At 39.8% G+C, this 13,586-nt stretch overlaps 1 protein-coding gene across 5 annotated transcripts in view; it reads left to right on the top strand.

Moving 5' to 3' along the window:
- The window catches only part of PLCH2 (phospholipase C eta 2), a 1,017,756-nt gene that overhangs the window by 691,841 nt on the left and 312,329 nt on the right, over positions 1-13,586 (top strand). For all 5 annotated transcript variants that reach the window (XM_082273768.1, XM_082273764.1, XM_082273765.1 and 2 more), the window contains one exon: positions 7,913-8,059. In XM_082273768.1, the coding sequence (XP_082129894.1) occupies positions 7,913-8,059 (147 nt within the window). The remainder of the gene's footprint in view (positions 1-7,912; positions 8,060-13,586) is intronic.

Genomic DNA, 13,586 nt, shown 5'->3' with positions numbered 1-13,586 from the left:
GAACAGAACAATTTTCTCTCATTCCAGCCTCCCACACTGTAAAACTAATGAAGTATAATTTCTTGCTTGCTTAGGTGTTAACAAAGTTCTAGTAAATCTTTGTATAGTTTGACATGGTAAAAGAGAAGCGAGAATCAGTCTTTTGAGACGAACGCTATTCTTTCAACAGCTGGCTTGGGGAAAGATCCCAGAATAGGATTTTAATAACCTTCTGCTGTTTTACCTTATTATTTCTTCTTAATGCCTCATAACTCTTAACTTGTTTCAACTCCTGAAAGCGTTGCAGATGCTACCTGTCTACCTAGCTTATCTGGCGTGGATCGAGAAACCAGCCATATGGTGTCTCCTCCATTGTGAGTTGTATGCTGTAGATGAAAGGAAAGGATGCCAGTTTCGATGTGTTGTGTACCATGTCAATGTCTCTAATAGCATTGGACTAGGAACCCATAATTATCCTGCATATTATGTTCATAGAACATTGGAAAGGTTCAGGGAGCCTAGTTAATAATCATTTGGACACATTCCCCCATCTTCTGCGGTATCTGTCTTATGGAATCATGCTAGAAGTTTGAAAATTTCAGTATAAGTATGCCCCATCCCAAATGTCTAGTTTAAAATTCAATGGTCCTTCTATGTAATGTATGTTTTAACTTTTACACTCTTTATATTTATATATGTCATTTGGGAGATATAGAGCTGTGTGATATCCCTGCAACATTAGGCCTCATGCATAAGGCTGTAATACTGCTTAAAAGTCACTTTTTAAAACAAATAATAATTGCACTTATATTTATAGGAAGAAATGTGCATATTTATTTATTTTGTAAATCGGCCTGCAAAGCATTGCAATGGCCACCAGTGAATGGTGGGTGCAATGCCAGGCTCCTGCAGACTCTTCCCCCAGCACTATGTAAGTACCACGTTACAGACTTTCAGTTGGAGAGCAGGAGGAAGCGTCAATGGACTATGAGTATGGTGATCCCCACACTTGTGTTCTATTGAGAATTATGGCAGACAGGACTTGTAGCTTATTCATTCACAGATCTCGCAAATTTCAAAAGCGGTTTTGGGGGGGTTCTATTTGTAACATTTTGCATCCTATATATGGGTGTAACACAAAACCTAATGCAATAGCACATGAACATGGCAAGGTGGATATCACCAGCTTGAAAGCGGAGTTAGTTAAAGGAAGACTCAAAACATTTTAAAAAAGCTGTCTTGTAATATGTAATATGTAATATGTAATATATATATATATATATATATATATATATATATATATATATATATATATATTATTTATTTATTTATTTATTGCAATCTGCAGCCATTGTAATTTGTCTAAAAAGAGAAAAATTTTAAATGTATTATGGCAACCTGGAGGTAAGCTGTATACCATTTGTCACCAAAATGCCCCCAGGAATGTCATTGCCTGCTTTTGTGATGGGCTAATTGATTTTCTGAGAAGTGAGAACTAAGATACAAGTGCTAAGATACAAGTTACACGTAAAGTTTTAGGCATCCCTTGCAATAGGAATTGTACTTTTTGTTGAGGTACTAAGGCTTGTCTACGAAAGGCGTACAGACCATATAGCTTTTCTGAATAGAGCATAGCGATTCGCTCAGGTGGTTAAAATGAATACAGACTCTGCCACTTCAGAAATCCGTCTGGAATGGGAATAGTGAACCAAACCGCTATTTCTTCAGAAAAATATAGGAATCTGCAACAACGTTTTTTTAAATCCTTTAAATATACAGAGATCACCAAAAGGATTTTTTTTCTACAGCAAAAAACACACTTAAAATGGACTTTTTAGTTTGCCCTGCATTGACCAAATAAATGATCGCTGTAAGGCATACTAAAGTGACCCTGGGTACTATACTGTATATCTATTTCTGAGACACACTCTCCCTGTGTCAGAACCATGTAGCACTTTCTATATATATATATATATATAATATATAATATATAATATATATATTTTTTTTTTCATTACATTTTACATCTCTGTATTCTTCTGAGCTGCCTTTTTCTTTTTTTGTATTAATGGAGTTGATGTATGCTTGATGTGCAAATTGGACTGATGTGTTACTGGACGCCCACTTCCCTTTAATGTAGCTTGGAGCAGCTGCATATTTCAGTAAAATGATTTGTTTTAGTACTTGTTTAGTACTTGGTACTTCTCATCATATGGAAAGTGCATTACCCAGACAACTCCTATTTATTTCTGTAGCTGTCTTTTACATCACTAAACTACACTCCATTTTTAAGAATAATTAAAAAGAATAGTGTTTCTGTATTATTTTTCCTGTTTTTAATGTGTACAGCCCAATGTATAAAACGCTGGTGGGCTAAAAAACATATTTGAGATTTTCCACTGGGATTCCAAGCAATGGGAATGTTGGCTTTTAAAGTAAAAGTTATAAAAATGATACAAAATTGAGTTTAAAAAACATATAATAAAAACATTTGATAATGAGTAAAAATTGCAAGTCCAATGCTATCTGAAGTCTGCATTAAAACTGTCTGCAGCTCCATTAAAACAACCATGAATTGGGACTTGGGCATGACTCCTGGTTGCTAGTGAAATAGTTTACTGAACAAGTAGCTAGTGCTTCCCATTATGAATGCATTTGAGCAGGTTAAAATTGCTAGAAAAGCTACAGTTCATTTACTTTGATCTGAGTTGTGTGCATGCTCTAGGCTTGTCATTCTCATTCTTGCTTCACAATGTGGAGACTCCCAAGGACCAGGTGTGGTGGTGCTAATACTATAAGATTTGACTTTGTATGTTTCTCAAATGGTGACACTTTATTAGGTATTTTTAGACTACTCTTGCTGCAGATGTGCTAAAGATAAATGAGACATTTGTTATCCAAAGTGGTGAGGATAAAGTGTGCCAAAAAATGTTTTGCTTTTAAAGTTTTTTTGTTTTAATTAGTACAAATGTCAATCCTACGCAATTCAGTGGTCAAAGGTCTCTCCCTATATCAGGGCCATAACCACATGTTAAGAAGGTGCACTGTTTGGGTCATGAAGCACTCACTGACTCTTTTTTTCCTCAGTCATAAAAAAAAGTTTGAATCCTGTTCCTTTGGTGTTCTTCACATAACTAGTTGGACAGTCACTGAAAATGGAACAGACAGTCCAGGGCAGTGATGGCGAACCTTGGCACCCCAGATGTTTTGGAACTATATCTCTCACGATTCTCATGCACTTTGCAGTGTAGGTGAGAAACATGGGAAATGTAGTTCCAAAACATTTGGGGTGCCAAGGTTTGCCATCATGGGTCTAGGGGTTTGTCTTTTTTGAGATATTTTTCTGATAAAGCTTTTAACAGGAGAGGGATTAGGGCATGGGATACTCCAAAATGGTTAGTACTTTGCAATTAGAGGACAGTTTACTCCTTAAGCAACTGGGAATATCGGATAGCGTTAGGCCTAACAGCTGGGGACTAATCAGCAAGTCTCTTTGGCATCTGGTTACCCTGCACCACTGCACAGTTATTGGTACCCTGTGCAATGTCAGGAACACTGCACAGTCGAGGAGGGCATTCTTCTCTAGGCTCACAGTCTGGGACACTGCTGATTCATGGAATGGCCTGTATCTGAAACCCTATGAGAACTGTGTATGTCCAAGCTACCTCTGGCACCTATATCCCAAAAGCACACAGTCACAAGGAATCAATACGGGATCATTATTTACAAGTCCCCAGATCAGCTGCCATCTTCCAGCTTCCTCCAGCCACAATCCAGTGAGTGACCTATTCCTTCTCTAGAATAGTTCCCTTTGATGAAGTCTTGCAGTCAGTTCCATATCACTTCCAGGTCCCACCTCTGCCACCTTTCCTTCTCGACTGATTCCCGAAATGGCAGAGTCTGCTTTCTTTTTAAACCAACTCACAGAATAGCACAACTGTCCACAGGCTGCCTCAAGGGCAAAAGCCCCCTGAAGCTTGGAACTCTCCTTGCTGGGGAAAACGGTCTCTCCAGGGCTTTTAACTTTTTATCTAATCTATATGTGGAATTCTCACACCCTAAGCTCTAGAAACTTCTTCTCTAGAGGCAGGAGGGAAGCAATCAAACTCAGTCGGTAAAACCCTGAACAGACTAGACCAAATGTCTGCTACCCTTATTACAGAAGGAGCCAAAAACTAAATTTACCCAGCAGCCAAACTAGGCGGGCTCTATAAAATCAATAGTTTTTTTTAAATGCTTCTGAATAGGACAGTCTCTTCAAAAGCTGCTCCATGCAACTTGCCAAACAGAGACCTCAGCAGGGTGAGGCTTAGAACCAGAAAATGCACTTCCATGTATTATTGTAGGCTTCTATTTAGGGCTTATTAGGAAAGGATACTAATAACAAAAAGAATGGACCGCTACAGAGGAGGAAAGCTTGAATAAATCCTAGATACTGTGAGGTCATATGGATGTTTAACTGGAGTGTAAATGTAATATATTCTGATCTATTTTGATCTTGAATTTCCCAGTACAGATACTTAAAAAGGACCTCCTATATTAGAGAAAAGACTAGCAGATTAAGATTCTGGAAATATACTTGTTTTAATATATCTGAAGTCTTTTGTGTTTCATAGAAATTAATTCCATGTGGTACACAGGGCACTTTCACCATAATTCAAAAGAGAATGTAGAGGATATCTGGGGCTTTTTTGACATATTGAACTAATTTATTTCCCCATCCTTGTCCTGTACATTTTATAAGATTAATGTTTTTGACTTTTGCCTTCCCAATGGCATGCCATATAAACCACATGGCAGGAGACAGAACGTTGCAAGGTTATAAAGGAGCATTGATGTTGTGTCAGTACAGTTCTACATTTATCTTACTAAGATTACTGCATGTGGTTCTCTAGCTGCTAAGAATTAGAATGCAGAGTACATTTCCTGGGACTTTGTGCTAGAATTGGACCTCCGTCCGGTAGTAGAGGAGAGGATGCAACAGATGCAATAGAAACAGGACCAGGGGGAGCAGGGGTTCCATTCTGTAAACCACTGCGAATACTGGCAGAAATTTTCTAGCAATTTTAACCAGCTTTCAATCCCAAAAGATTATTACTTGGATAAAGGCAAACTGCCCTTATTCCTGCCACATAGTATAAATATTAAATATAAAACTGTATAAATTGCTGATGACTGCTGTCCAAAACCACTTGAAAAGTCTAAAAGACTGGGGTCAGCGTTAGTTCAGCAGTATCACATTGGTAACATACTGTTTGGTATCATGAACTAGTGTGTGTGTGTGTGTGTGTGTGTGTGTGTGTGTGTGTGTGTGTGTGTGTATTTGTGCCCTTTCAGGAAATAAGAAGAACCCACTAGTTTCTCTGAAAAACATTAAACCACAAAAATACCTTTTTATTATTCTATATCTAAAGGAAAAGTATGGAAATTAAGAAAAAAAACTTCATACTTCCCTCTATGCTGCAGCATCTGTGTGATGCTGCACCTGTTCTGCACTGGCTTTAAGCAATGGCTCAGTTCTCAGTCTGCTTGGAGTGGAGAGCAGTGACTGTCAGTCGCCACCCTTCACTCTGCACCTCCAGCGCTCACTGGAATGTGGGCTGGAAAGCGGGCAGGCACATCTTAGACACGTGATGAGAGGCGGAAACAACTGTCAGACAGCCCAACAATATGGACAGGATCGTTCCAGAGCCTGGAGCGGCTCCTTAATTTTTGCTGACATGCAGTGCATTCCTGTTACTCCGTAGAGATGTATGGTCAAAAAAAGCTTCGGCCATTATCTTTTGATAAAACTCAGATCGATTTGATTGATCATTTGACAGAATATTTTAAATATATAAAAAATTGAAATGGCATGGACAAAGATGATGGGACCCTTTGACCTAATATTTTGCTGACTAACCTTTAGAGGAAATTACTGCAGATAGGTGATTTCTGTAGCTTTGAATTAGACTTCTTCACCTGTCGACAGATAGCTTGACAATTCTTCTTGAAAAAACTGCTCCATCTGTCTTGAATTTAAACTGAGCCCTCTCCAGACTTGGCTCTTTCCATATGTTTAGTGGGATTTAGATCAGGGCTCATAGAAGGCCCTTCCGAATAGTCCAATGTTTGGTTCTTAGCCATACTTGCATGGTTTTAGATGTGTTTTGGGTCACCATCATATTGGAGGACACATGACCTGTGACTGAGGCAGAGCTTTCAGATACTGGGCAGTGTGTTTCTAATCAGGACATCTCAATAGATTTAGGATTTCATTGTGTGTTGCACAGGTTCTAGGCACCACCCCATGCCAGATGCAACAAAGCAGGCTCAAAACATAACTGAGCCACCTCTGTTACACAGTAGATATGGTGTTCTTTTCTATGAAAACTTAATTTTTTTCATCGGAGTACACAGAGCTGATGTGACCTTCCAAAAACCTCAGTTTTGCCTTCTGTCCAAGAGGCATTCTCAGGGAAGCATTTTGGTTTGTCAACATGCATTTTAGCAAATTCCAGCTCAGCTTTCTCATGTTTTCCTTTCAACTGTGGAACTCCCATGGGTCCTATGTTTTTATGCTTGCAGAAATTTGAGTTCTAATTGTAGCACAGTAATGCCAAATACACCACTAGTAGTAGATGGTCCTCGACAAACACATCTTAAAACAGAAACTGTAGATTTGTTTCATTGTGTCCTTAAAAATATACATAAGAAATGCTTCTGCTATGCACCAGTGGCCCTTTCTGATTTGTGACTTGGTGTTTTCTGCAGTGCGCCGTCATTAGGAATATCTTTAATTTTTAATGAATTTATACCTTTTTTTTCAATATTTCAAATTATGATCTGAGCCCCATTGGGGCTGAAACATTTATTATATTCTACCTTTCTGCTTAGAGACATTTCGAGAAGCGTCTCTACCTTTTCCTTTACAGCCACACCGCATTGGCTCTAATACATGAAGTTCTAAGCCAAGTGCTCAACTGTTTACCAAGCTGTGAATCCTCTGCAACCCACTGAGGAATTGGCATGAAAAAATAACAGTGTTTTCATACATTTACACATGGAGATTAGCTATGTCCTGGGCATAAATTTGCATCTAGTTGATTTTTGTTTTCACTATTTACCTAAATATTGTATACATTGGTTAACACCAAATATTTTATGTATTATGCACGAACACTACTATGGCCTGAGCAGGGTAATAATGGTTCTAAAAAGATATTTTGAAAGCTCAGTTCTTGCTATAACAAAAAAACAAATCTGTTCCTTTGTGCTCTCCAATGCTTGATTTGTTGAGATGACTCCTGAACATATTCCTTATTAGCCTTTGTGCCACTTTGACACTTGTACTCCTTACATTCTGACATTTTTTTAAAGTGTAAAATAAAATTTTGTTTGTTTTTTGATAAAGTAGGCAAGGGTTAGATCCCTGTGAGGTTGTTTTTTTTTGCTGTCCAGATGTCCTTGGGGAAATTTCCCTTTACTCCCTGTGCCAGAGACACAACAGGAAGTTGGAAGAAGTCTCCCAAATTGAGAACTACCTATTTAGACCGTTGTCCTGAGGTTAATCCCTCACTTCTTGTTCTAGTGGCGACTCTAAATTCAGAGCCAGTACAAACAGAGGTGAATCTCCCCATTGGAGACACAGGCAGCAATAAAAACTCAACAAATAGTCTGGCTCATGCCCTTTTCTATTCAAAACGAAATAAAGGTTATGCCTACATATACTGTACTTTTTAGGTTTCTGTTTGATATAAATGTGCTTACTGCGATCCAAGTATACAACTAATTCTATCAGACATGGACAAACAGTGACATTGGAGTTTGTGCAGAACTGTAAGGGCCAGGTGGAGGCTAGGAGAGCACTTGTAGCCTTACAATGACTCAGACTTGCTTGTTGCCTTTGCTTCTCGGAGCTGTATAGTAAATTTTTGTTTTTCTTTCCTTGCAGTGGAAAGATGTATGAGTTCTATGCAAGCCGGGACCCAAATGATCAAACTACGAGGTAGTTCCAAAGGTCTAGTTCGCTTTTACTACCTAGATGAGCACAAGTCCTGTATACGGTGGAGACCATCAAGGAAGAATGAAAAAGCAAAAAGTAAGTCTTAAGTCCCCATCTTCCCATAATTGTTTAGTACTTAAACCAGTCCTTCTAGTTTATCTTTTGAAATTAAATGAAGTCAATGAAACTACATCTCTGACATAACCAATAGATAATGTTACAGGCAGCACTAGATGCATTACCCATTTTGGGCAGCCATTCTCAAACTTTTAACATGAGAGAACCATTGAAATAACTTTCTGATCTTTAATTATTGCTATATCTACAACTTATGGAGCCTTATTGTGATGGCCAGTGGCAAGAATGCTCCTCACATTAGAGGTCAATGGGAAGACTAACCCCTTATTAATAGCTAAAAAAATCATTGTCTTTAGTGGTTGCTTATTTGAGAGCAGAAATTGCACATTTCTCAAGAAACCCCTTAGCAACATCTGGAGGAAACTTAGGGTTCCACAGAACCTTACTTGAGAATGGCAGCATTTGAGGTTCCTTGAGCACCGCTAAACTGTCCTTGGCTCTGGAGTATAAAGGAACTCTAAGCAAATTAGTACTTGTACTTATATGATTAAAATGCATAAAGTTTACGGTTTGATCTGCAAAATGATTTGTTACAATGGCTAACCTCTGTATGTGTTGTGCTAAAACACCTAGAAAGTGTATAACATGCCTATCTACCTATAGCTTTATTAACTTGATCTCAGCCTCACATGAACTGATTTTTTTTAAAAACGAAATGGCCAAATGTGTCTATGGCCACCTTGGATGCTTATGGCCCAAGCCAAACTTCACACCTTCACAGCAAAGTTATAAAAAATGTCTTAACGTGTAATCATTGCTTGACTGCACCTTCCACCTTCCGTCATGTGAATAATTTTCAACACATACTGTACATAAGGTTTGTCAGCAAAGTATTTGTCACACAGCCTAACTTGAGTTTGGTTTTGAATTTTTATTTCAGTATCCGTAGTATATACATTTGTGTAGAATGTATTTGCAATATATTTTTATGGAGAGCCTGGCATTGCAGACTAATGAAAAATGGCAATGGCAGACCATAAAGACAGTTTAATAGATTTTATGATATTAATGCTACTCTGGGGTAGCTGGTTTATAAGAGAACCTAGTACATCCCTAACCTCTTTAACAAGTTGATATACAGCTGCTCGCTGGCCCTGACCTTGTCTTCTAAAATGGTTTCTTCAGTTATCAATGTCAGTTCTGGCATTTGCTTATAATATAGAAGAGAGGAGATCACTGTTAGATATTTTTTTGTCAAGTTAGTCATTACATTACTGTGGACATGTGTTCTTCTTCCCCGCTGGCTTCCTCCCAGGGGTTTGTGTTATCTTTGAGTGTAATGCATCTCCTGGTACTCTTTTGTTCCTGCTTTGTCATAGTCGAGCTGCACTGTGTACAGCTAGATTGTCTTTGTTAGCTCTGACAGCCTTGTACACAGGAGGATAAAGGGTTGCGGCTCATCAAGGGGGGTGTCTGTGCAGAAAAGCCAGATTGTTGTTTTAAAGGAACAGGGTTCCCAAGGTATGGTTAACAATCTGTTGCAGTGGCTCCTACACGAACACTGGATTGTCACAAGAAATTAGCTAATTGGAATTCTCTAATGCCTTTTTAGTCTTAACTTTGCATAGGCTTAAATAGTTCTAGAGTATCCTATACAACTAATACAGAGTCCGGCAGCATAGGGGGTCTACTACACAGGGAAGTCATTGTACCTCAGTAAACAAAAAAATATTTTACTCTTAGTGAAATAAATGTTTTAGCAGGATGCAGCACAAAACTGGTCTGAATAGAAGACCTGAATCCCAAACAAAAAGGTGTGCAATCCCTTAAAGGTGCCAACTCAATAACCAAATTTGTATGAATAAAGTGAAAAATAATAAAATTTGCTAAACCCACAAAGTGTATGAAAGTGAATAAATAAAAGTTTATAAAGTTCATAATAAATGTTGCAACCTTGAAATTGTGCCTTCCAGTGCCTCTCTGTCGCTCACCACTGAATGTCTAAGGCTGGCCATACATGTTCAACTTTTGTTGTACAATTTTCTGTTAGATTTACCACAAACCACATAATATGAGGTCAAAGCTAAACAGCACTTTTCACTTGTATCCAATTAGGCAGGCCTTTGTACTACATAGTTGAAGGTAAATTTCAAGAAATTTGTACAGAAAATTGTAAGAAAATTGTATCATGTATGGCCAGCCTTAGCGTCTTACTAGATGTTAATGATCTCTAGATTATAAGAGATGTGCAGTGCCTGAATCAATAAGCCTTTTGGCTAGGATCAAGTGTATTATCTGTTCTTATCCAGTGTCCAGTGGGGTGCTATGCCACTATTCTGGTCTTTTTGGCAGGAATGGCTGACTGTATAGTGTCCCCGCTTGTATGATGGGGTCTCCAAAGGCTAGTATCAGCTGGATCAGAAACCAGGGCACCCATGGGAGTAATTCCGTTGAGAAGGCTGGAGGGGTCCAGTTCCTACTAATTTCAATGAGTCGACCTTGTCTGGCCATTGACTGGGGGGCAGTGAATATGTGATGTCTGTGCCCCCTGGAAGTTAGTCATCCCAGGGGTGCACTTAGTAACACTAAGGTTTTTGAAACCCCACGGTGTGAAAATGGCCATGTCACTTTGTTTTGCCTGCACAGCACCTCTATGGGCTAGGGGTTTTGGCAAAGTGCGGGGCAATTTCTGTTACCTCATGGCCTAGCACGTACACAACACTGGCAAGATTTTATTTAAAGGGGGTCCCCTGGGCCTTTTGGTGGAACCAGTTGAGCCTTGCCCCTGTCAGGCGCCTTGCATTCTTTATTATTTTGTTTTTGAGCAACCCCGCAGATTCAAAAAAAGAGAAATTTGTCAATGCAGCAGAAATGGATGTCATTACAGCAACTCCTCCAGTCTGCTCAGCGCTCGGAAAAGGGGTCACTGGTGATCTCCGAGAACAATTTTCGTAGTTGCAACATTTTATAATTGTACCTCAGTACTGCTTTGTTAGGCAACATAGTAGACCATATGGTGATCTGTTACAAAAAAAAAAAACAGTTATTAGATACCATCAAGAATAGTATTACATTTAAAAAGAAAATGCATTCAAATAAACACTTTGGTCCCAAGGCACAAAAAAAGCAAGACGGTATACCTTATTTATGGAAAGGGTTTGGAGCAATCGATTTTATTCCATGTGTCCCTGTAGCCAACTGTGTGTTCAGAGCTGGGTTTTACCACAAACAAACACACCCTAAAATATAGACCTTTTGGTTTTATCTCCTGTAAAGCTAGGAGTGAGCATCCAATTGTTTTCACTTCCTTAGAAAAAACATAAGACATAAACATAAGGGAAAATGTTGAGGTATCCAAAAAAGGGCCTCTAATAACCCTCCCACTCACTCAGAATAAAGTGGGGCTCTATAGCCAAACCACAAGCATATCCAAACATCAGGCAGGTAGAGATGCCCTAAGGATCATATGGATGAGCCACTGGGGATTGGTTACTTAACAAAAATTGTAGAAATAGAACAAAGTGAAGTATCACAAATTCTATTGTACAAAAAAATCAATGAGTGTCTCTCCTCCTGTCAGAAGGATCGGGAGTCTTAGGGTGGCTGCCTGAGTATCCAGAAGGGAGAGCTGAGCTGCAGAGAGGATCCGGTGTGCCGAGGACCAGTGGAGAAAGAGGGGTTCAGTTCCAGGAAAGCCTTCCATGGTCGTGAGTACTGTGAACTGCTCCTGGGGTCTGCCTAGTGTAGAGTGTACTACTCCGGTGAAGGTCCCAGCAATCCTAGTGCCTGCAAGTGTAAAGGGGGTTGCCTAGTGAAAGGACCCTGGAAGTGTAGAGGGGCTGCCAGCGGTTGGGCCCTGGAGAGTTAAGTGTGCAGTGTTAAGAGTTGCAGCAGTACAAGCAGTTACAAGGAGCTACCTCAGTCAGTGAAGGGCTGGAGGGAGTCATACACATTACTTTTTGAGCTTTTACAGAATGTGTCAAGAGTCAAGGATCATTACAGTCCTGGATCTTCTGAGTTAACCAAGGAGCTAAAATCCAAGTTTCAGCAGAACGGTATTTAAAGCGCCAGGAAGCATTGGTCGGCATTCAGCTGGCGTCAGGACAGCGCTAATAGGCATTTTTCTACAAAGTGTCCCAGTTTAACCTAGTTGAGCCAGAGGAGTATCCCACTCATTCCCTTCTCCCATCCCCATTATCAAATAAACAACACAAACCAAAGATGCTGGAATGGTCATTGTCTCCGTTCTCACACTTGGGTTTTCAACTTAAATGTGTTGGAAGTGTTTCCGGTAACAATGGCAGACCTACCTCAGGCCCAATGCCTGGAAATATTGCTACACCCGTAATGCTGCCACAGATGATTGCTGCGCTCCGCCAGTACAGGCGCATATCCGCCTCAATGCAGGATCCCGTGACAGCCTCCCATGTGAGACGGTAGTGTGGCGTGTGACTGGTGGCGGTCAGCGCACACCTACATGACTGGTGGTAAACTGGCCCAATAATTTCTGCCCTGTACCTGTTACTATCTCAGAAGGTTGTGCCATATAGCCTATTGATATTGTTTATATGCTCCATAAGGTTATTGGGATGAGCGTGTTATTTGTTTGATGTGAGTGGGGTGTACGGCGCACCTGTTTGCACAGTGAAGACGTTGCCTTTTGTTATTGGCGATGGTGGGTGGTTCCTGTTTTTCTATTGTATTTTTACTCATTGATTTCTTGTACAATAAAAAATTGTGATACTTCACTTCTATTTCTATAATTTGTTTTAAGTAACCAATCCCCGGTGGCTCATCCATATGGTCCTTAGGGCAGTCTCTCTATCTGCCTTATGTTTGGAAATGTTTTTTTACTTCCTTGCAACAAAATAAGAAGTGGGGATTGGTAATTTTTTTCAAGAGTTTTTCAACCAAGCTTATAGAGGGACCCAAATTGCCTAAAGGTATGACAAAAAACTGAATAAGTATTTTAAAAATCTGTATAGTGTTTTAATATCTACTGGGGCCCCCTTAAATGCTTAGGGTATTTTCTAGAAAATATGAACTTAGCCTTTAAATCAGTCAGGATCTACTGAATTTCACAGTATTGGCAGCCCAATATTAGGAGCTTGCTGACAAAAGCGAGCACAGTTTTGACCTCAAGGTGGTACTACTTCCATATTGCCACATAGCTTTCCATCTGGTCCTTGCCAGAAGGGCTGAGAGAGAAGAGGCAGAAGAGTGACAACTTAAAATCCCTGGACTACTGGAGTGGTTGCAAGGGTGCTGACAGCTTGGCAACCCCAGACGTAAGTTCAGTTTGGACTAGTGGGTGAACTAACCCTTTAAACCTGAATTTGTTAATACACAGATAAGGTACTGGTTTACATGCAATTAGAGATCGGCCGATACGCACTTTCCCCGATATATCGGAATTGGCCCCTGAGGTTACCGATATTACCGATATTTCGGGAAAGTGCATGTACTGGAGTGATGCCGGCAGCTAGTGTCATCACCCCAGTACCGGCGTCCATAGCCGACGGTCGGCTGTCTTATAATGACAACC

The sequence above is a fragment of the Pelophylax lessonae genome (genome assembly GCF_965119305.1).
Source record: "Pelophylax lessonae genome assembly, chromosome: 12".
In the NCBI taxonomy this organism is placed as follows: domain Eukaryota; kingdom Metazoa; phylum Chordata; class Amphibia; order Anura; family Ranidae; genus Pelophylax; species Pelophylax lessonae.
This window is presented reverse-complemented; position numbering and strand designations above follow the sequence as displayed.